General features: G+C 43.9%; 1 protein-coding gene across 13 annotated transcripts in view; it reads left to right on the forward strand.

Annotated features, from left to right (window-relative positions):
• The window catches only part of CACNA1A (calcium voltage-gated channel subunit alpha1 A), a 285808-nt gene that overhangs the window by 53553 nt on the left and 208232 nt on the right, over positions 1–24023 (forward strand). For 11 of the 13 annotated variants that reach the window (XM_033133775.1, XM_033133773.1, XM_033133764.1 and 8 more), the window contains exon 3: positions 22754–23047. In XM_033133775.1, the coding sequence (XP_032989666.1) occupies positions 22754–23047 (294 nt within the window). Of the gene's footprint in view, positions 1–21619; positions 22332–22753; positions 23048–23545; positions 23923–24023 lie in introns of those variants that run through there. The other 2 variants (XM_033133774.1, XM_033133776.1) reach the window with 2 other exon arrangements.

A 24023-nucleotide genomic window follows, 5' to 3' on the forward strand; every position in this document is an offset into this window, starting at 1 on the left:
GACATAAAGGAATTTAATTTATTTTTCCTGATAACGTCATTTTTATTATTTATTGGAAAATAATTATTTGTTAAAACAGAAGACAGAGGGGACAAATCATCCATAATAGGGACAGCAACAAATTTTTATACTATTATTTTAATAGCTATATAAGGTTCTTTTCCTTAGAACTTACTTAATTCCCCTATTGCTGGGCATATTTTGACATTACAAAAAAAAAATGCTGCAATAAAGTCTTTATATACTTTTCCCTTCATTTGGATTATTTCTTTTGTATAGATTTCCAGGAGTAATATTACTGGATCAAAAATAAGATCCATTTTAATGGTTTCTGATACATATAGCCAAATGGCCAAGTGGCTTTTCCAAAAGGTTGTACCAATTTATTAGCAATGCTTGAGTCTACCCACTTCAGTGTACACTGATCAACATTGAGTATTATCATTTAAAAATATTTTTAATTTAATAAACAAAAAATGTAATCACCTTATTATTTTGATTTTGATTTGTTTGATGGTAAGAAAGACTAGTTATTCCACAAATATTTGTTAAGTAACTTCTCGATGCCCAGCCGTGTGCTGGATCCAGGGTACCGGTGAGTAAAGCAACCGTGTGTTTTGTGCTCTCGTGGTGGGGGTTGTCTCTCAGGGTCCAGAGGGAACGGAATTCACCCCACTGCTGTCCCACCGATAGTTCAAGGGAACCCAAAAAGGATGGAAGTACCCAGGAACAATAGTGGAGAGCCCTTATCACCCTTGAATGGAAGAAATGGCATTGTTAGAGCCAGTGAGAGCTGGACCTGTAGAGTAGGAGCTGCCTGGCTAGAGGTGTCATTGGGGCAGGACCCGGCCACTGGCCAGGGATGTGTCCTCAAAGCAGAGAAGAAGTGGGCGAAGAAGTACCCGATCTTCTTTCTCCTCCTTGCCTCTGAGTTCCTGTTGATGCCTCCCACTGGCTGAAAGCAACCGGAACCCAGAGGGCCTGATTGGCTGAAAGCAACCGGAACCCAGAGGGCCTGAGAGCTGGGGGATGCTCAGAGCAGAGAAGAGCAGAGAATGGTGCCTCTGTCTTGGGTGGGATAGGCAAATGAAGAAACACCCTCTCAGGAGGAGATGCTCATAAAAGAAATCAACAAAGAGTTGTGAAAAGTGCTGTGAAGGAAATTAACAAGGTGTAGCAATATGGAACAATAGTGGGGCAGGGCTGTGGGAGGTCAGATCTACTTTCCTAGGGCTATCAGAAAATAATAGTTGCCCTGGCAACATGTAACTGTAGTACTTATGATAGGCCAGATCCCATTCTAAATCTTTTGGTTGTGGTGACTGATTCGATTTTTACTAAAAGCCCATGGATAGATACTGTTATTATTCCTATTTCACAGATGAGGTTTTCCAAGGCTTTAGGTGTTCATTGTGGGAACCTTGGTGGGAAGGGGTTCCAGATGACACTTTGTTATTCAGAATCTGGCCTATTGTTTTTTAATTGTAAAAGTAGAGCTACCTCATTCATTCGTTAATTTATCCAACATGTCTTGAGGGCTTATAACACTAAATAAAGCTGGCTTTTGCACTCAAGAAGTCTTGTGCAGAGAAACAGTCAGGTAAAAAGACAGCTTATTCTGATTGTATGTGTCAATCAAGAATTTTATTTGGCTGTATCTAAATGAAATGCTACAGTGGCCCAAGGATGTCACAGCCAAGGTCCTCTTGGTCTCTGCCTTGTAGTCAGTCTCAAAATGGTTGCTGCAGCGCTAGACATCACGTCTGCATTTCAGGGATGTGGAAGGTCAAAGGACAAAGGTCAGTTGAGACCAGTGCCCTTTCGTTTTATTGATCAGCGTTATGCTCATGACCATACCTCCCTGCAGAGGAGCCTAGGAAATGTAGTTCTGTTTTATTGCTGGAGAAGAAGGCATGAGTGAAAAATGGGTGGGCAACTGGCTGTCTCTGAAACACTCTCTCTCAGGTGTCTAGTATAGTGCCTGGAACACAGTAGGAGCTTAATGATTGTTTGCTAGGAATAGATAAATAAGCTGGAACACAGTGGAACAATTACTGAAGTAAAGGTCACTGCAATCCAGTGCTGGCAGAGGGTAGGGAGCACAGAGAGAAAAGGAATGGGGCCACCAGTGGGGGGTGGTAATTAGGTTTAATTTTCTCCTTCTACACTGAGGTGCTCTCATCCAGTCTGTCCTTAAATTGCCAAATATCCCATTCCTGCAATTCCTGTGTTTTTCTCCACTCCAATCCTTCTTCAGCTCCATTACATCTATTTTCATGTTCAGAAGATCCGCGGTATTATAGCAGTTAGATGAAGAAATGATAAGGTTAGATTAAGTAGATTCTTACATGAGACAGACTTGCTTTTCTCCATATCCTCCCTGATGGCATTTTATTGGCTTTGATAGCCGTGGAAGCTTAGTTTGGGATTTTTTTGGCCAAGTTCCCAGAGAGCAGGGTTTATCTGAACTACCTAATATGCAGCATTTGCAAATAATTATTAATAGATGTTTACATTTTCATTCTTTATGAATGCTGCTGTGGGGTGATTTTGTAATTCAATGGGGACGTGGTAAGTGTGGATTGTCATCCTTCCCACATGACTCCTCCCTCCGTCTTTTCTGTCTCTGCTGATGGCAGCTCTGACCTTAGGCTGCTCACGTCAAAATCCCCGCGGCGCCCTTGACTCGTCTCCTTTGCTCATCCCGCAGGTCCATCCATAAGCAACACCTGTCTGCTTTGCCTACAAAGTATAGGCAGAAATAACTCCCCCTGGCACCCACGTGGTCACAGCCCCCATCATTTCCCACCTGGAACCGTGCAGTTGCCTCTTCCTTAGACTCCCAGCTTCTGCTTTCCTTTCCTTCTGTCCTTGAGGCTGGGGGAAGACTGACAACACTTGAGCCAGGTCACGTCTCCCCTCTGCTCGGAACCCTTCATGACTCCCACCCGCGTCAGTCCGGAAAACATCCAAAGTCCTTGCGATAATCTACAAGGCCCTGAATGACGTACCCTCACGTATTTATCTGTACATACCAAGCATGCGCCCACCTCAGGGGCTTTGCATTCACCATTCCCTCAGCCTGGGATGCTCTTCCCACAGATTTTTGACGGCACCCTTCCTTCCTTCCTTCAAGTTTCTGCTTGAATGTTACCTTACCAAGGAGGCTTCCCTGACCATCTTCTCTATAATCCCCCCACCCCAATTTTACTCCCATGCCCTACTTCATGTTTCTACACCATGACTGCCATATTAAATAATTATTGGTTTACTGTCTATTTCTCACAGTTAGAATGTCAGCTCTGTGAGGGCAGGGATTTGAAGTTGTGTTGTTCTGGGCTATGTCTTAGGTGCCTCGAACAGCTCCTAGCGCACAGTAGGTGCTCAGTAAATACATGTAATATATGAGGAGCAGAAACAGCTGTTCAAATGTTTCGGATGACAGAGTCCAATTGCACAGCCATTTTGGAAAGACACTTGGAAGTATGTATCCAGGATCTGACAAATGCAGCAATTCCATATCTGACCCAATAATTCCACATGTGGGTCAGTATCTTTATGTTTAAAACACCGGGACACAACATGGCTTATTGCCCTATTACTTTTAAAAGCATCTAGTTGGAAATATTATTAAAAGTTCATAAAAGGGGAATAAGAAGTAAATGTAGTTATTAAAATGATGGTTACAATATGATATTAAGTGAGAAAGTGATAGAGGAAACCTCTCCATTCTTTGAATTAACAAAGAATGAGTTGAAAATTGATATTTTGTGTATGCATCATTTCCTGTTGAAATTGTAGGGTAGAACAATGGAGCGTCTTCCATTTCATCTTTGGCTTTTGTGGGGTAATCAGAGGGGGTCTTTTCTGCGAACACATTTAAGGTCTTCATCAGTTCCCCCAGAGGACCTTTAAAATCATTTGCTCATCAGTTCATTCTCTTCTGAAGCAGTTTTCACTGTCATCACTGGTTTTCTGCTTTTCAATTGTTAACCAGCCTAACTTTACAAGTTCCTCACTTGTCAGTGCTGTCTTTTGTGTTGCAAGTGGTTCTCCCACATCACTTTTATTGATTTCATGAAATCCTGCTGTCTTTTGCAAAGATTTCCAGTGTTCATGTTGCAAATGATTCACATTGTTCCACAGCTTACAGGCTGCTGTGGGGGGTGCTTACCCCACTGAGTGGGATTCACTACAGCAGTGCCTGTTGGGACCACCCTTTGGGTGTGCCACTTGTGAAGCTAATTGGGTGGTGCTCTGCTGTGGTCTGAAGCCAACTTCAAAGTATGTTGGTTCTGGGGCCTTTTGGGAGGGGCTCTTGTGCAGGCCCAGGTCACCCACTGCCTGTGACTGGCTGGGGAGTACCTGGTAGGAGCTACAAAGCAATCCACAGTTGTTCATTACCTGTGCTAAACCTGGAGATGCATGGGAGAGGCCATGCTGCGAACTGAGGAAATATTGGAACTGGTCTGTGAACTGGTCTGCCACCTTTACCAAGTTTGGGCTAGCTCTGCAAAAAGCTGGGACACCCTGAGGCCTGCTGCCACCTGCTGGCTCCCTTAAGGTTCAGCCACTGATAAAGCCTCATGCGGTATAAAAGTTAGGTGAGGCTGGGTCTCAGGGAGTCACTAGAGGGGGAAGAGTTGTGGTCACCAGGTTAATGTAGATTCTGGTTTGGTGCCAGTGCTGAGCCTGGAGCTATTCAGCAAAAGTCTCAGAGCACACTGAGGCTAGTCGCCACCTGCCTGGGGCCCATGGACTCTGATAGTTTTCCAAGAAAGAGTGTGATGAGGGCAGGGCTGGCTGTTCATGGAGATAGTGCCTCCAGCATTGGGGGAATTGGGTGGGGCAGGGTCCCAGTGAGTCAGCAGGGTGGAGCGAGCAGAGCTCACCAGGCCAATCAGATTCAGATTTGGCCGTCAGCGTAGGGGGAGGGCTCAACACAGGAAAGATGGTGCCTGACTGAGGGCTGCAGAGGACGAGGCTTCCTTATGGGGAAAATGGCAACTGTATTCCAGCTCTCACTGCGAAGCCACACACCTCAGTCGGCCCCCTGTGTGTCTCTGCCGCCCTTTGAATCACTGGCCGTACTCCAGAGCCCACAGTGAGTGCCTCGAGTGAGTGGGTCTTTGAGCAGGCCCCTTAAGAGGACGTCTGGATTTTCTGCAGCCTTCTGTCCTGGTGAGTCGGAATCCCCACTGTTTTTCAGTCATGTATTATGGGGGCTTCTCTTCCCGGCGCCAGTACTCCAGGCGGTGGAGCCTGGTGTGAAGCTGGGGTCCCTCACTCCTTTGGGGGGAACCTCCATGGCTGAGATATTCCTCCTAATTCTCAATCACTACACGCAGATGTGGAGCCTGCCAATTCCGCGTCTCTGCCTCGCCACCTCTCCTACTCGTCTCAATGTGACTTCTCCTTTATATCCTTAGTTATAAAACTTCTGTTCAGCTAGACTTCAGAGGGTGCTCCAGGTTGATTGTTCTATAATTTAGTTGTAATTTTAGTGTGTTCACGGAAGGAAGCAGTCACAGTGTTTATCTACTCCACTATCTTGGATCTCTTGAATATAAAATATCTTTACACTAGAATTACCTCTGTATGTAAAATAAAAACCTGGGGGGAAAATTAGACAGAAATACAACAAAATACGGTGTTTGCATTGCAGTACTCATGGGATAGTGGCTTAAATTTTTTTTTAACATGAAAATTACTTTTTAAAAATATGTAAAAAATTATAGGAAGTTTAAAGAAAAGTTTGACTTATTTGGGAGGAGGAGAATCTCTTTGGTAATGAAAAATGACTCCAAGTTGGAGGCAGAGAAAGTTAGTGACATCAGCACCCAGGCTCTGAGTCTGTCTAACAGGCTATGTGGATTATCTCATGTAATTCTCGCAACCAACCATCAATTAAGTGAACACTGGAATTTCCCTGTTTTACAAATGAACACATTGACCCAGAGAGGTTGAGCAACTGGCCCAAGGACACACAGCTCAACCACATGTCATTCTGCCTTGTAACACATCTTTGAGGTGAATTAAATCTCTTTCCCTTACCTCTGGTCACCACATGGAATTTTTCTCTCTCTTTCTCAATTTTGGAACTCAATACTTTGAGACAGGTTCTTAAGCGAGCATCTTAGGTATACGAGTAAAGTGATTTTTGTCGGCATGGGATGAAAGCATTTTCGACAACTAAAGATACGGGTGACACCAGAGGAGGGAATAAAAGAACACAGAAGAGAGAAGTTTAACGTTCTGTCAAGTCAGCCCATTATGAGCTTTTTGTGGGACGACATGCATTCAAACAGCTTGAACATAAATTCGTTCATGTTCTCTCCGCATGTAATTCTTGGACGGAACTTTTAGTCCCTTCCAATGAGTGTTGTTGGGATTTCCTTCCTGTTACCTTTATTTGTCTGTGTCTCTGGTGAGTCCTTCCGGCTTTTACCCTCCTTGTTTCTGGAAATCAAATGCCTCCTTTGGACATGAGATGCAATTTCACTACATACAGTAAATATTATTACACTGCAGCTAACATCTATTCTTTTTTTTTTTTTTTAAGATTTTATTGGGGAAGGGGAACAGGACTTTATTGGGGAACAGTGTGTACTTCCAGGCCTTTTTTCCAAGTCAAGTTGTTGTCCTTTCAGTCTTAGTTGTTGAGGGCGCAGCTCAGCTCCAGGTCCAGTTGCCATTTTCTAGTTGTAGGGGGCACAGCCCACCATCCCTTGGGGGAGTCGAACCAGCAACCTTGTGGCTGAGAGGACGTGCTCCAACCAACTGAGCCATCCGGGAGCTCAGCGGCAGCTCAGCTCAAGGTGCCGTGTTCAATCTTTAGTTGCAGGGGGTGCTACCCACCATCCCTTGCGAGACTCGAGGAATCAAACTGGCAACCTTGTAGTTGAGAGCCCACTGGCCCATGTGGGAATCAAACTGGCAGCCTTCAGAGTTAGAAGCATAACATCTATTCTTTACTACCCTGTGCGTGGCCTGTTATTTACAGGGTGGCATTTATCCCTTTCATGATCCCAGCGAGTGCGTACTTCCCTCATCCCCATTTTGCAGATTAGGAAACTGAGGCTTGAACGATTAAATGATGGGTCAAGCTTATGTAGTAGAACATAGCTTGGTTATTAGTGTGGAGGAGTGATATTATTACTCTCTCTCATTCTGGCTGTGTTATTCTTAAGTGAGGAAATCACCCCAATTAGTATTATTTCCACCTGTAGTGAAAATAAAAATTATGAATGAGATATTTCACATTGGTTTTCTCATGCTAAGGCTTTGAAATCTGGCGTGTATTTTTATACTTACGTCTTGATTCAGACCAGTCATATTTCGAGTGCTCGGTGGCCACATGAGGCTTGTGGCTACATTTGGAAAGTACAAGTCCCAATCTTTTGACACTTAGTTCTGGGATTTTTCTGTTACACAATGAAAGTGGGCTATACATCTATTGTGTGGTGGGGGTACCTGATTTATACTCAACTTTTATCCTACAAGCCCCATAAACAATTTTTTGAAGAAGGAAGGAAGGAAAGAAGAAAGAGGGAGAGAGAGAGGAGAGGAGAAGAGAGAAGGGGCAGGAGGAGAAGAGGGAGGGAGGGAGAGAGGTAGAGAGGGAGGAAGGAAGGAAGGAAGGAAGGAAGGAAGGAAGGAAGGAAGGAAGGAAGGAAAGATATTTCTCACGTCTAAAGATTTTGAAAGAACTAACAGAATCTGTCCAACTCCATTGTCTTAGTTTGCCCCCACCCCCACCCTCAGAAGCAGATCTGGAAGCAAGGATTCATCTGCTTTGAGGAGAGGTAACAGGACCCACTGGCAGAAGAGCAGGGAAGGGAAGAACCAGTAATGGGTGTGCCATTAAGCAAGTTACTATTGGGAGCAACTGGGACAGTACTAGTGGGGACCTCTGGGAGGCAGCAGAGAGCCCGTTCCTCAGAGCGACCACACCCTAGGACCAAGGGAGCTGGGTACTTACCATCAATCACCCGTGGAAGGACGCTCCCAGGAGCACTCAGTTACTAGCATCCCAGCCCACTGGGTGGACACTCTGGTGGCTAGAAAAAGGCCCTTCGGGGCTGGCAGTGGGAAGTCAGACCTGTGAAGTCATCACATCAAGGCTGTACAGTGATGGACACACGTGAAACACCTACCTTCTCATAAATTTGAAAGGTTTTCTTTTTCATCACAAGCCCTCCTAAACATTAAGTGCGTTCACTTTGTGACAGTCGGGGCACCGTATGAGATGTGATATTATTTAGCTGTTGTCATCTCAGTGACAGAAAAGGCAGAACATCTATGGAAGGACATCGCAGATGTATGCATATATTTACGTGTAACCTCGCAAACACGTGTGTGTTCCCATTTATCTTGTCACTAAGCTTAACTCTTACTACATTCTCTGTTGTGTGTATGTTTCCTGCTCTCTTTGTTAGTCATTGGGCGAAACAGAAGAAAATAAAAGGAGTAAGTGCACGTTTCCTGGGGAAATAAGGCTGACCTGATTCTGAACATGTCCGGGTCCGATTTCCCCCATCTCCGTGCCCAGCCCCATGCCTTCTCTCTCCCTGTTGGAAAATCACTTGTATTGGTCTCTTGTTTATCGTTTGTTTCTTCTTAAAAATGTGAGTGAGCTTTTTGATATTTTTGCGCATTCTGTCTCTTTCTCTCATGAAGATAGTCCATGTTCCACACTGCTCTGCAAGTTGTCTTTGTCACTTTTCGAGGCATTGGTTTCTATTCTGACCTCTCTTGGTTGCCGAGGCTGGAGCCATGAACAAGATAGGCAGAACCTTGGGGCCCCAGAATGCCAAACATTTTAAGGGCCGTGATGCGACTTTCCAAGAGGAAAGTCTTTCAGGTGAGTTTCATAAGATAAAGATTTTCACTACGTGTTTTGGATGCTTTGACATCTGGCTGACCCTGGAGGGACTGCCCCTCTAAGGGTTAGCCAATCCCTTGAGAGAGTGAGTCAGCAGTGAGCATGCAATTCAAATTCGAACCAACCAATCCAGAGCCCACACTCCTACGGCCTTCTCTATCAGGCTCTCACACTCAGAACCACAGTCCACCAGCCCTGATCACCCCAGAGCCAAGTATCAGACAACCAGGGGCAACCCCTATGCCCCAGAGCCCTGAAATTATGCCAACTAGCCAATCCTAAGCCTGCACACTCTGCCTCACTTGTTTCTTCTTGAGGAAACCATTTCAAAGGCTTCTGCCCACATTCCGGGCCTCGGTCCCTCTGCTTCCTGACCAACCCTAGTGCTTTCTTCCTGTGTGGCCCTGTGAGGCACGGCGTGTTCCTTCCTCTTAGGATCTGTGAGTAGAACAAGCTGTCTTTTCAGTGGTGATTGTTTCCTCATCTGGTGGCCTTAAATGCCTGAATAATAAGAAAACCTACATTTTAAAACAATGAAAGGCCAACCTGGGATGACAGTCCTGTCATCGCCATCACCTTCCTTTCCTCATCTCTTCTCACTCTCTCCACTCCAACCACAGGAGCCTTCTTACTGTGCTTTAGACACACCAGGTACCGTCCACACGAGCTCTGTGCCGTCCTTGTTTTCCCTGCTTGCAACACTCCTCCCCCTGATATTTGCATCTCTGTTCCTTTTTCTCCTTAGGCCTCTGCTTCAATGTCATCTTCTCAGAGAGGTCTTTCCAAAATAACTCCCTCTCCTCGTCTATCTCACCCCCTACCTGCTCCATTTTTCTTATAAAAACAATCTCTACCTGACATATGATAAATCTACCCAACTTCATTCATTTTTTTCTGGTTTCTCTGCCCCAAACGTGAGTTTCTTATTTGTTCTGTCAATGGCTGTGTCAATCTCCAGTGTCTGGGGTAAAGCCTGATATATAATAGATGCTCAATAAACATTTGTCAAATAAATGAACAAATGAAGCTGATCATTTTACTCACTCATTCCGGGTGAAATGACACATTTGATTCTGTTGTCTGTGGCTTTACTTCAAGGTAAAACTTGTTATTTTGTAAGTTGAGGGGACCTGGCTGAATTCTTGCTCAAGAAAGGCCAAGACGAGAGTTTCCATAAGCAGATGTAGTTCATTTGATTAAATTTCCCTTGCTAACTTCTCAGGATATACATCACTATATAAGTAAGCATTTAATCAAGCTCCTGACTTAACAGAGCGGTTAGATGCTGAATGTAATTTGTAATTGCCTGTGAACACAGTAAACCTGAGCACTTTTGTTTTCATAATTAAGTGTGAGGTTCTTGTAGCAATATGATTCAAGAATACCTCAAGTATTTTACATGCAAAGAAAATTTTTGTCTTTTGGAAATGCTCAAATATATACAGAAGAAGAGAAAATTGAATGGTAGCCCTCCATGTTCCTATCATCCATCTTCAATAATTATCAACTCATGACTCTTGAGTTCCTGTATCCCAACCTTTAACATAACCTTACTTTGCAAATTAAAGCAAACCTTTCATTTGCTTTACTATAATCCTGGGTTATGTTGAAACACATCTCAGACATCATCTGTACAGATTTCATCTGTAAATATTTTACCATGTACTTCTAAGAGCTAAGTACTCTGCAGCTGCTGGGGAAAATGCTATGGTGATTCCTCAAAAATTAAACATAAATACCCAGAAGTGGAATTGCTGGGTCATAAGGTAGTTCTAGTTTTAATTTTTTGAGGAAACTCCAAACCATTTTCCATAGTGGCTGCACCAATTTGCAATCCCACCAAAGGTGCGTGAGGGTACTTTTTTCTCTGAATCCTCACAAACACTTGTTTATTGATTTATTGATGATAGCCATTCTGATAGGTGTTAGGTGATATCTCATTGTGGTTTTAATTTGCATTTTTCTGATCATGAGTGACCTTTTATATGACTATTGGCCATCTGTAGGTTCTCTTTGGAGAAATGTTTATTCAGGTCCTCTGCCCATTTGAAAAGATATCTGCCCCCCTCTGTTCACTGTAGCACTATTTACAATAGCTAAGATATGGAAGCAACCCAAGCAGCCATCGATATACAATTGGAGAAAGAAGATGTGGTACATACTGTGTTTCTCCAAAAATAAGACCTAGCCAGACAATCAGCTCTAATGTGTCTTTTGGAGCAAAAATTAATATAAGACCCGGTATTATTATATTATATTATATTGTATTGTATTGTATTATACTATATTACATTATATTATATTATATTATACCGGGTCTTATAGTAAAATAAGATCAGGTCTTATATTAATTTTTGCTTCGAAAGATTCATTAGAGCTGATTGTCTGGCTAGGTCTGATTTTCGGCAAAGCACGGTATGTATATACAATAGAATATTACTCAACCACAAAAAATAATAAAATCTTACCATTTGCTATGGTTGGATGGACCCAGAGAGTATTATGCTTAGTGAAATAAGTCAGACTAAGAAAGACAAATACCATATGATCTTACTATATGTGGAATCTAAAGAACAAATAAACAAAAAAACAAAACAGAAACAGACTCAGATACAGAGAACAAACTGACAGTTGCCAGAGGGGAGGCGGGGTCGGAGAACTGGGTGAAAAAGGTGAAGGGATTAAGAAGTATGAATTGGCAGTTACAAAATAGTCACGCGGATGTAAATTACAGCAGAGAGAGTACAGTCAATCATATTGCAACATCTATGTACAATGCCAGGTGGGTACTAGACTAGTCAGGGAGGATCACTACATGAATTACCCAAATGTCTAACCACTATACTCTACACCTGGAAGTAATATAAAATAATATTAAATGTCAACTGTAACTGAAAAAATAATAATTTTAAAAAATTAAACATAAACTGACCATGTGACCCAGCATTATCAGTTCTGGGTGTGTATCCCAAAAAATTGAAAGCAGGGATTTGAAAAGATATTTGCGCACTCATGTTCACGGCAGCATTGCTCATGTTGGCCGAAAGAGGGAACAACCCAAGTGTCCACTGACAGATGAACAGATAAATAGGAGTGATCCATGGAATATTATTCAGCCTTTAAAAGGAAGGACATTCCGACACGCTAAAACCTGGATGAACCTTGAGGACATGATGCTGAGTGAAATAAGCCAGACACAAAGGGACAAATACTGTGTGATTCCAATGACATGAGGTCCCTAGAGGAGTCAGATTCACAGAGACAGAAACTAGAATGGTGGGTGCCAGGGGCTGGGGGGGTGGGCGTATGGGGAGTTAGTGTTTAATGGGGACAGAGATCCAGTTTGGTAAAGGGGAAAAAGTTCTGGAGATGGATGGTGGTGATGGCTGTATTTAATGCCACTGAACAATTAAAAATGGTTAAAATGGTAAGTGTGATGTTATGTGTATTTTACCATACACAAAAAAGCTAAGCACTCATTTTAAAAATCATGACCATAGTGCTATCATCACATTTATGGCAGGACTAGGGTGGCATTTTTCAGTCCTTACCTTGCTTTGCATTTGGCAGTATTTAATACTGGACTACCCCACCGGGGACTTTCTGTGGCATCACCCACTGGGCTTTCCTCTCTCCTCCTTTCTGGTGCCTTCTCAGTCTTCACTGAGGGCTTCTCTCTTTCTCTGCTCTGCTCTTAAATGCTGACTTCTCTCAGGGATCCATCCTAAGACCTCAACCCTCTCTAGGGCCATTGTCCAGGATAATTTCATCTGCTCTGAAGGTATTCATTACTGTGTGTATTCTGATAGCTCCTGTGCTCATTTCCTGGGACAGCCGTAAAAAGAAAATTACTGCCAACTAGGTAGCTTAAAATAACAAATTTATTGTTATCATTCTGGAGGCCAGAAGTCCCAAATCCAGTGTCAGCAATTGTCCCAATCACATCTTTATAGCAAAAGAAGATCCTCGCCCACTTGTTGGATTTGGTCATCACATCTCCTTTAACCTTGAGAAATTACTCTGTCTTTATTTGAGATTCTTTACATTAACACTTTCAAAGGATATAGGCAAGTTGTTTTTTAGAATGTCCTTCAATTTAAACATGATATGATTCAACTTATTCAAATAATGCCTTTTTGACAGGAGGTCCCCAGAAGTCATGTTTGCATCCGTCTTGGTACATCACACCAAGAGGCACGTGATGTCAACTTCCCCATTCATTAGTGGTGTGGTTAACTTTGATCACTTGCTTACCCTGTTTCCCCGAAAATAAGACCTAGCCGGACCATCAGCTCTAATGCATCTTTTGGAGCAAAAATTAATATGAGACCCGGTGTTATATTATATTATATTATATTATATTAAAGACCCAGTCTTATAGTAAAATAAGACCCAGTCTTTTATATTATATTATATTATATTATATTATATTATACCCAGTCTTATACTAAAATAAGACCGGGTCTTATATTAATTTTTACTCCAAAAGATGCATTAGAGGTGATGGTCCAGCTAGGTCTTATTTTCGGGGAAACACAGTATGTGCCAGGGCACTCCATTATATTTACTATTTTTTACCATTAAAATGAACAATCTTCTATGGGAAGTGACTTGGATTCAATGTAAATTTGTTACTCCTCAAAGTTTCACCCATGACTTTCAGCGTCCCCTGATAGTTATTGCATGTCTTTATGCTGGCTGCCAAATTGCCTGCATCTATAACTTTTACCAAAATAAAAACTGAAAATGCATTATGGCCCCCAGCCCTAATCATTCTCCAGTGAAAGGAACCAGGGCTCCTTGGAGAAATGGTGAATTCTAGGATAGGGTAGTTAAGAATGATACTGGAGCCTCTAGGAGTGCCATAAAATAAAGAAACTTAAAAAATATATGGGGCCTACCAAAGGGACATAGGAACCAACCCAATGGCCAAAGCTGGTAATCCGAAGAATACAATAAATATGTGAGTTATACTGATAGCAATAAAATATTGATTGAGCTAATGAATGAATGAATGAATGAATGAATGAATAAGGGAGAAGAGACAAATCTTCCTTACAAAAGAATTCTAAAGAATAAATTTAAATACTCTTTCCTCCAGAAGATGGAGCTTAATCTTTTCCTCTCTCCCACTAAGTGTGGGCTGGGCTTCGTGACTCACTTCCAAAGAGTAGAGTAGAGAAGGGGAAAAATAGTAACTTGACAGTGGAGACACCTGGGAGACACCATGTATCCAAGTGATCAAGGTCAACGTCACAGTGATAGGTCATGTAGATGTCATGGCTCCCGGACACAGTGTAGCAAGGAGGGCATTTCACCACTGTGGTCTTCTTCCCTCAAATCCATTATCCCAGTCTAATCATGAGAAAACAACAGACAGACCCAAAGTGAGGGACATTCTACAAAATAGCCAACCAGTACTCCTGAAAATTATCAAGGTTGTGAGAAACAAGGAAAGAATCCGTCACAGACTGGAAGAGACTCAGGAGACAAGATGACCCAATAAGAATGTGGCATCCTGGTTGGGATCTTGAAACAGAAAAGGATATTAGTGGAAAAACTGGTGAAATTTGAATAAAGTATAGGATTTAGTTAATAGCATTGTACCAATACTGGTTTCTTAGTTTTAGCTAACGTATCAAGGTTACATTAAGATGTTAACATTAGGGGAAGCTGGGTGAAGAGCATATGGTAATTCTCTTGGACTATCTTTTCAAGCTTTGTGTAAGTCTAAAATGATTCCAAAATAAAAGGTTTATTTAAAAAATTAAAAATAAGCCAATAGTGTCAGTCTTGGTGAATGATATTCACAGATTTGGAGCCCATGTCTGGAAGGCTGACTATGTGACTTTTAAAAAAATAGACTTTTATTTTTTAGACCCATTTTAGCTTTATAGCCAAACTGAGCAGAAGGTACAGAGATTTCCCATATCCCCTCTGCCTCCACATAGCACAGCCTCCCCCACTATCAACATCCCTCACCTGTGTGGTGCACTTGTTAGAATTGATGAAGCTACAGTGACACATCATCACTCAAAGTCTATAGTTTACTGTAGGCTTCACTCTTGGTGTTGTAGATTCTGTTGGTTTGGACAAATGTGTAATGACATGTCTCCATCATGATAATCTCATACAAAGTGGTTTCACTACCCTGCAAATCCTAGCCTATTCATCTCTTCGCCTGCCCCTGGCAACCACTGATCTTTTTACCGCCTCCATAGTTTTGCCGTTTCCAGAATGTCATATAATTGGAATGATACAGTATGTACCTTTTCATATGGGCTTCTTTCACTGAGTAATATGCATTTAGGGTTCCTCTATGTCTTTTCATGGCTTGATAGCTTATTTCTTTTCAGTGCTGAATAATATTCCATTGTCTGAATGAACCACACTTTATCCATGTACCACACTTCACCTACTGTAGAACATCTTGATTAGTTCCAAATTTTGGCAATTATGAATAAAGCTGCTATAAACATCCATGTTCAGGTTTTTGTATGGATATACGTTTTCAACTGCTTTGGGTAAATACCAAGTAGCACCATTGCTGGATCGTATGGTAAGAGTAAGTTTAGTTTTGTAAGAAACTGCTAAACAGTCTTTCAAAATGGCTGCACCATTCCACATTCCCACCAGCCACGAATGAGAGTTCCTGTTGCTCCACAGCCCTGCTAGCATTTGGTGTTGTCAACGTTCTGGATTTTGGCCGTTCTCATAGGTATGTGATGGTATCTCATTGTTGTTTTAATTTGCATTTCCTTGACCACATATCATATGGAGAACTTTTTCAGATGCTTGTTTGCCATCTGTATCTCTTCCAAGGCAAGGTGTCTGTTAAGGTCTTCGGCCCATTTTTAAATCAGACATGTGTTCTTTCTTGTTGAGTTTTGGAGTTCTTTTTATGTTTTGGATAACAGTCCTTTATCAAATGTATTTTTTGCAAATATTTTCTCCGAGTCTGATTGTCTTTTTATTCTCTTGACAATATTTTTTGTAGAGCAGAGAATTTTAATTTTAATGAAGTCCAGCTTATCAATTATTTCTTTCATGAGTTGGGCCTTTTGCATTACATCTAACAAGTCGTCACCAAATCCTAGGTCACTCAGATTTTCTCCTATGTTATCTCTTAGGAGCTTCAAGGTTTTACATTTTATATTTAGTCTGTGATCCACTTTGAGTTAATTTTTGTGAAGGGTGTGATATTTGTGTCTAAATTTATTTATTTATTTTTGCATGTGTGTGTCCAGTTGTGCCTGAACTATTTGTTGAAAAGACTATCTTTGCTCCGTTGTTATTTCCTTTGTCAAAGATGAGTTGACTCTGTTCAAGTAGGTTCATTTCTGGGCTCTCTATTCTGCTCTGTTAATCTATTTGTCCATTCTTTCACAAATATCACATTGTCTTTGTTACTGTAGCTTTATAGTAAGTCTTGAAGTTCGTAGTGTCTGGCCTCCAACTTTGTTTTTCTCCTTCAATATTGTGTTGCTAATTCTGGGTCTTTTGCCTCTCTATTAAACTTTAGAGTCAGTTTGTTGCTATCCACAAAATAACTTGCTGGGATTCTGATTGGGATTGCAGAATCTATAGATCAAGTTGGGAAGAACTAGCATCTTGACAATATTGAGTCTTCCTATGAACATGGAATAGCTCTCCAGACTATGGTAATTAAAAAAAAATCTCCTGGTCCAATGCACTCACCATAACACCACACTGATTCATTGAGACTCCATTAGTTACATTTCCTATAAAAAGTGAAAAGACACATCTTTGGAATGTTGGAGAAAAGTCTTGATTTTGCTGGAACACTTGGCAAGTATGCTGAACACCTACCTGAGCAAATAAAGTTTGCTTGAGGGTCAGGTGGAGGGAAGCAAACACATTTAATGGGTGGTTATGATTTGCATGCATGAGCCAAGGAGGCTGGGTTCTGGAAGGATCTCACATCTTTGTTTTTAAGTGTCTGACAGCTCAGACCCATCCCAGTTGTGCTGTGGTTGTTGAGAATGAATTTTCCATTGGAATTACTTCTTTTAAAAATTAGTTTCAGGTGTACAAAACCATGCACTAGTTAAGACATTTCACCCCTCATGAAGTGATAACCCCCGTACCCCAATCTATTGCCTTTCTGACATCGTATATATCTATTACAAGTGCATTGGACCAGGTCAAGCTTGGCCTCTCGGAGACCTGAAAATCAGTACGCCCCTTCTGTTACAGGTTGAATTGGGTCCCCTCAAAATTCTTATATTGATGTCCCAAGCCCCAGTACTTCAGAATGTAACCTCATTGGAGACAGGGCCTTTACAGAGACGATCAAGTTAAAGTGAGGTCCTTAAAGTGAGCCGTCGTCCAACATGACTGGTGTTTTTATAAAAAAGGGAAAATTCAGGCAGAGACACACATGGAAGGAAGATGATGTGAAGAGACATAGGGAGGGAGAAGAGATGGCCATCTGAAGCCAAGGAGAGTGGCACCTTGGTTTGGGACTTCTAGTCTCCAAAATGTTGACAAAATAAATCTCTGTTATTGAAGCCAAAAAAAAAAAAAATCTCTTTCGCATGGTTGTTTGACCGCTTATTATGTGCCAGTCATTGTGCTAAGTGTTTATCTGCTTGGTCTTAATTAATTTTTACAGCAACCTGTGGGGTAAGGAGTCATGTCTTCATTTTACACCAAGAAGCTAAGGTTGGGAGAGGCTAAGCGCTTTCCCAAAAGCACACAGTTAGGAAGTACTAGGGCTAGGATTTGAACTCAACTGTGCCTCCAAAAGTAGGCTCTGTTTCATTTGTTTTTAGAACGTTACAGGGCATGTATTGCTATACGCTGGTATGCCGGGAATGACGGCCACATTTCATCTTGCCTATATGCAAATGTCTGGATTATCAAAATTGGGTTTTGTCATTCATACCCTCCAACTCCCAAAGATCTTGGTACTCATTCCTGACGGGTATCCAGACCAGAAAGCAGAGACCAAATGTCTTTGGCTGATCCATCCTTGCAACTCAACATGACTGGATTAGCTGGTAATTGTTTTAGCAGCCAATGAATGTGATCTGCAGTTATTTATTTGGGGCACTTATTTCAGAGATGCTAGCCCTGTTCAATTGAATAACACTCTCAAAGCCAGGATGGTAATGCTGCCGCTGATTGATAAATTAAACCTCCAGCTGGCAGATGTATTAAAGATTAGAACCAATGGCTGAGACTGATTTCTGTAGCCCTGCTGTTAAACTGCTTCTGTCTGTGATGCTAACGAGCTTCTAAATTTTGTCACCTGGTCAACATTAGTAATTTGGATGAATGGGGGAGGGGTGGGACAAGGAACTACCTACTGCAGTGATTTGAGGAGCCTACATATGAAGATTTCTTGCTCATCTATCCCCATTGGTAGGTGATAATAAGATTTCAACATTAGAGATTCATTCCTTTGGCCAGATAAATTTTTTTTGCTCTGCAAAGTGAATCCATAAGGGTAATGAATGAAGCCCTGTCACACTTTAGGTGAATGAATTGAGTTTTTTCTGGAAAAGGGGGATTGAGTAATTGGGGGGATGGAAGATTCTGAGGAAAGAGAGGGGAACCCCAACATGTCAAACTTCATAGGCAAGCTTTGGGAATGCTATTGGGTGAACGGAAAGTATCGACAAGTCTTCTGCCATTTTGATGGGTGGCAGTATTTGGTGTGTGGGTATCTTTGCTTGTCACAAGACTGGGGGCGCTATTGACATTTAGTGGGCACATGCCAGGGGTGCTAAACACCCTACAATGCACAGGGAAGCCCCGAACAGCAAGAACTGTTCCATCAAAAATGCCAACTCCACCACCGCTGATAACCCTGGAGAACGCAAAGATAGGGCTGTAAGTTCGTCCCTCCCAGAGGATTGATTACTGACCCTGGCTGTGTCCTATGGACTTGCTTAGTCAGAATCAGGGGCAGGGAGGGCGCAAAAATCAGAAGTTTTCCAACATTTTGCAAGTGGTTCTGATATGCAGCCAGCTCGTCTGCTGTCTAGGCATGGCTTAGGGCATCCTGGAGGGCTGTCACCATGCAAAGGGCATCATCACCCAGAGGTAAAACGGAGGCCAGAGTTTGATGTAGGGATTTCACGGTGCAAGAAGTCCACACAAAAAATTGTCACAGATCACCATGACAAGTGGTGCTACCGGGGGTCTACATTCAGAAGTATTACAAACATTTTCTGTTGAAGTACAAACCACACGTTAAACTGCATAGCTCACAGGTGTACAGCTCAATGAAAATGCACAAAATGCACAAAATTTACAAAGCGAACACACCTGTGTAATTATCACCCAGATTGAGAGGCTTCCAGAAGGTCCCCCTGGTGCCAGTCACTCCTCTAGCCTCATGGATGATTCGTTCTTCCCATTTTGAATTTTTTATAACAAGAATGATATACCGTGTTGTATTGTATGTCTTGCTTCTTTGGTTCAAAATCATGTTTGTGAGATTCACCTGTGCACTTGTGTGTAGCTGCAGACCATCCGTTCTCATTGCTGCAGAGTGCTCCATGTGTGACTGTTACACAGTGTGTTGCTCTATTCTGCAACTGATAGCCATTTGGGAAGTTCCTAATTTTTAGCTAATATACATATGCTGCTGTCACACATTCTAGGGCATGTGTTTCAGTGAACATACATATGTCCTTATTCCTCCTTGGTCTGTACCTCGGTGTGACAATGCTGGGTCACAGGGTATTGAAATAGTCAGTGCTGGCAGAAATGGCCAGTTTTCCAAAGCAGTTATACCAAATGACACTCCCCCCAACAGAGTATGAAAGTCTGAGGTAGTTTCAGATGCATGTCAGTGACTTGGTCAAGTTTTTAAACCTCTTTCAGCCTCAGTGTTTTCATCTGTAAAGTGGGGCTTCTCTGAAAACTCAGTAGAAGCTTTACCTTGGTGGTCACGCTTTCCTGAAAAGCTCTGGAGTCTTTTAGAAATCTCTGCAGGTAACCTTCAGGCTGTGAAACTCAATGGTCTTAGGAAAGCCCATCAAAACAAGTTATATGTAAGTTCACTTTGCATAGTATAGCTTTTTTATACGACTGGCTGTTTGCAGACATTCACATGGGATTACTTTTGTTTCATAGTCATGTGCCTTTAAGATATGAAACAACGTCAAATACAAAGTCTTTAATAATTTGTCAAGATTTCTATGTACCCCATCTCCTTGCAACTCTGATTGCTCTTGGTTTCATCATTTTGTCCATATCTTGACAACTTAGAAAATCTTGAAGTTGCTGTAAGCAACCTGTAAAGGCTTACCCACAGGCACAGGATGGGGAATTTATATAAAGACATATCATTTTTTCTAGAATGTTCCAAATGAACCCAAATACTGATGGGGGAGGGCATTGACTATGTTTCAACCAGCTAAGGCTTGAAAAACTATTTGCCTTCTTCATCCTCTTCTTCTTCCCCTCTCCCCCACCCCTGCCTTACAGTCTATACATAGCTTTGTCAAAATTCAGTGGTTTCTTGGTACATCCACTTTAGAAGACAGTCCAGTGACATCTTACAAACCTGAAGAGACACATACCCTGAAATTCCATGCCTAGGGCTATTCTTTACACAGATGCATGCTTCCAGGCACCAGGAGGCAGTGATGTTTAAGAGTCCCAACTGGAAACAACCCAAATGTCCACCAACAGGAGAATGGATAAACAAATTGTGGCATACTTTCAATGGAATACGATACAGCAGTGAAAGTGAATCAGTTGCAGCTACATGTAACCACAGATGACTCTTAAAGACATAATGTTGAGCCAAAGAAGCCAGACCTCACAGAATACATACTGTATGATTCAATTTATATAAAACTGCAAAAGATGCAAACTAGAACTGTATTGTTTAGGAATATACAATAAGGTAGTAAAAGTATGAAGAAGGGCAAGGTTATTAATACCATAAAGTCAGGATAGTAATTATTGCTGGGGGAAGGGATATATGTATTTCCGAAGAGCTGGAAATGTTCCATTTCTAGCTTTGAATTTGAGTGGTAGTTTTATGAGTGTTCATTTCACAGCAGTTTCTTGAACTGTGCATTTATGCTTTAGGCATTTTTCTGATTATTCAATTTTACAGTATAAAAAGGAATGGGAAATAAACAGCAATGGCTTTGGAATTAAGTGAATACCATGCAAAGGGCATCACCCAGAGGCCCTATCCAGCCAATTACGACCTAGTTAGATATCTGCACCTGGCAGTTAACACCTGCCACCTCTGGGGTCTTTTCAAAGATGGGGTAAATCTTTTCCAGCTTTCGGGGCCTCTATGATTTGAAACTTTGATACAAGTACCCCCAAGCCATTTTCCCAGTTTTCAAAAACTGTCTTTTGCTAAACAGACCACGTTTGTGTAGAGATGGACTAATTGCACCTCTAGACACCAAACCCCTTCTTTTTCTATCTTTAAAGTTGTTTCCTTCCTCCCTCTTTCTACTGGCAAGTTGCCGGGAGCGTCCGGTCGTCTGCAACTGAAGTGGAACCAGTGGTAAAACAAGGTTTCCTCCTTGGGGAGGAGGAATCCGTCGTCCCAACTTCCCCCTGAGCTTCCCGACCGGCCTGATCTCCCCTCTCCCCCACCCCCCCAAACTCCGCGGAGCCAGGTCGCCTCGCATCTCCGCGATTGGTCGCGGGCCATCATGTGTCGACACTCTGGGTGGGTCTTTTCCGTGTTCAACTCATCAATCGCTCTTCTTTGGAGCGTGGCTGCCCAGTGGTTCAGACCTTTGCGCCCATTCCCCCCTTTCCTTCCTTCCCCTACCCCTCCACACCAGCCTTATTTTAGCAAAACCGAGAGAAGGAGGAGGAGACTTTAGGAGAGGGGGAGGAGGGAACGCCAGGCATTGCAGCATCCGGGAGCAGCTATTGAGTGGCTAAGCGACGGCGCACTCCTCTCTCTCTCTCTCTCTCTCTCTCTCTCTCTCTCTCTTTTTCCCCTGTTGGGAATTTTCAGGATTTCATTGCTGCAATTTAACCCCAAGATGAGGCACGGTTGAGCGAAGCGCTGCGCGCACACACACTCACACTCAGCAGAAGAGGCAGCCGCTGGTGATTCAGGAAGAAAAAAAAAACTCACCCGGACCCTGCGGCCTCAAGACTCTTTAAGAGACCCCCGGAGCGTTTCCCTTCCCTCCCCTTCTCTCCTTCCCTGTTAATATTCTTTAATTTTATTTTTGGGCTACGGATCTTTCAGTATTTTTAACGTCTAGGAACTCAAGCAAAACAAAAAGGGCGATTTTTAATTTGGTGGGCTGCCCTCCCCCCAGCAAAGACCTGGTTTTTATTTTTTTCTAATAAAAAAAAAAATGGGCCGAGCGCACTCCTTTTGCAAGATGCCAGCCTGACCCAGACCTCGGAGGAATCTGAAGCTTCCACTGCGTCCCGGGGGGCGTCCTTTGCAAACCGTTCGCATCTTAAAGGGGGTGTGCGTTTTTTTTTTTTTTTTAGTGCCGGTTTTTTTTCTTTTCTTTTTTTCCAGAGTGGGTGGCCTGGGGATTGCCTGGATTCCTTCCTCGGTTATTTTTTGCCTCGCTTCCCTCTCCCCTCCCCCCGCCCGGCCCCCGCGCCCCGCCCCCGCCCCCTCCTCCCGCCCCTCCTTCTCCGGGGTCAGCCAGGAAGATGTCCCGAGCTGCTATCCCCGGCTGGGGCCGGCCAGCCGCCTGGTGAGCCCCCGACCCGAGGCGCCGAGCCGCCGCCGCCCGATGGGCTGGGCCGGGGAGCGTCTCCGCAGTCGCAGCTCCGGCCGCCGTCTTCGCAGCCCCGGCAGCATCAGCAGCGGCATCGGCAGCGGCGGCGTCTTCCGCATCATTCGCCGCAGCGTAACCCGGAGCCCTTTGCTCTTTGCAGAATGGCCCGCTTCGGAGACGAGATGCCGGCCCGCTACGGGGGAGGAGGCTCCGGGGCAGCCGCCGGGGTGGTCGTGGGCGCCGGAGGCGGGCGAGGAGCCGGGGGCAGCCGGCAGGGCGGGCAGCCCGGGGCGCAAAGGATGTACAAGCAGTCAATGGCGCAGAGAGCGCGGACCATGGCCCTCTACAACCCCATCCCCGTCCGACAGAACTGCCTCACGGTCAACCGGTCTCTGTTCCTCTTCAGCGAGGACAACGTGGTGAGAAAATACGCCAAAAAGATCACCGAATGGCCATATCCTTTGCCCGAAATCCAGCAGCTGCGCCTCCCCCTCCTCCCTCCGCTTCCCCTCTTCCAGGCTGGGAGGGAGACCCGGGGGTTGATGGGAGGTGGGGGGGTCTTCCAGGGGCTGGGAGAGGGGCCACTGGGGAGGAGTGTGCAGAATCTCTCCACCCCGAGCTGGGTTGAGCTACCGTGAAGGCTTGGGGTGGGGGTGTGGGGGGGCCGGGGGAGTGGATTCCTCCTAAGGACTGATTACAGAATGAGGGCTGGGCCCTGGGGTCGTGCAGGGGCCACGGTGGGGCCTTTGGAGCCAGTTCCCGAGGGGCCAGAGTTCTCCGTAGTGAGCTGGGACCCAGCCGGCGCCTGGGTGCACTGGCCAGGGCAGGGGAACCATGGGGGCCTTGGCTGGGTTTCCTTAGTCACCCCTCACGGGAATCCACGGTTACTCCAGAGCCAGAGCCCAGTCCCAGCTCGCTGGCCTTTCCACCTGGCCTTCCTGTGAGGTGGGAACTGCACTCAGTGCTCTTCAGGGTTCCCATGACCAGGAGTGAGGGGGGAACATGTGGCCTTCACACTGATGGACCAGCACTGGCCGAGGGCAGCTGGTCCAGAAGGCTTGGAGGGCACTTATTCTCCCCATATCTGTAGGTCCCATTTCCTCCCATCATCTTTTGGGGGGTAGGAAACATCCCAAAGGCCCCATCTGGGGCCCTGACCTGGAAGACCCAGGACGGGCTCTTTCAATAAGATAGGGCAGGAGAAAATGAGGTGCTGGGTCCGTCCTAGGGGGCTGCGTCAGGCCTTGGGTTGGATTCAGCTTCTCCCACCCTAGGAAGCCAGGTGGGGGACACCAGGAGAATCAACACCCGTGTGGACATCTCAGGCAGGTAAATGCCTTTTTTTTCCTCCCTAAATCAAAGATCCAGAGGAAGGTGAAGACCACATTTTCCTCTATTCAGTTGCTATCAAAATGCAGATCCCCTTGTGT

This window comes from Rhinolophus ferrumequinum, chromosome 18 (assembly GCF_004115265.2).
Source record: "Rhinolophus ferrumequinum isolate MPI-CBG mRhiFer1 chromosome 18, mRhiFer1_v1.p, whole genome shotgun sequence".
In the NCBI taxonomy this organism is placed as follows: Eukaryota; Metazoa; Chordata; class Mammalia; order Chiroptera; family Rhinolophidae; genus Rhinolophus; species Rhinolophus ferrumequinum.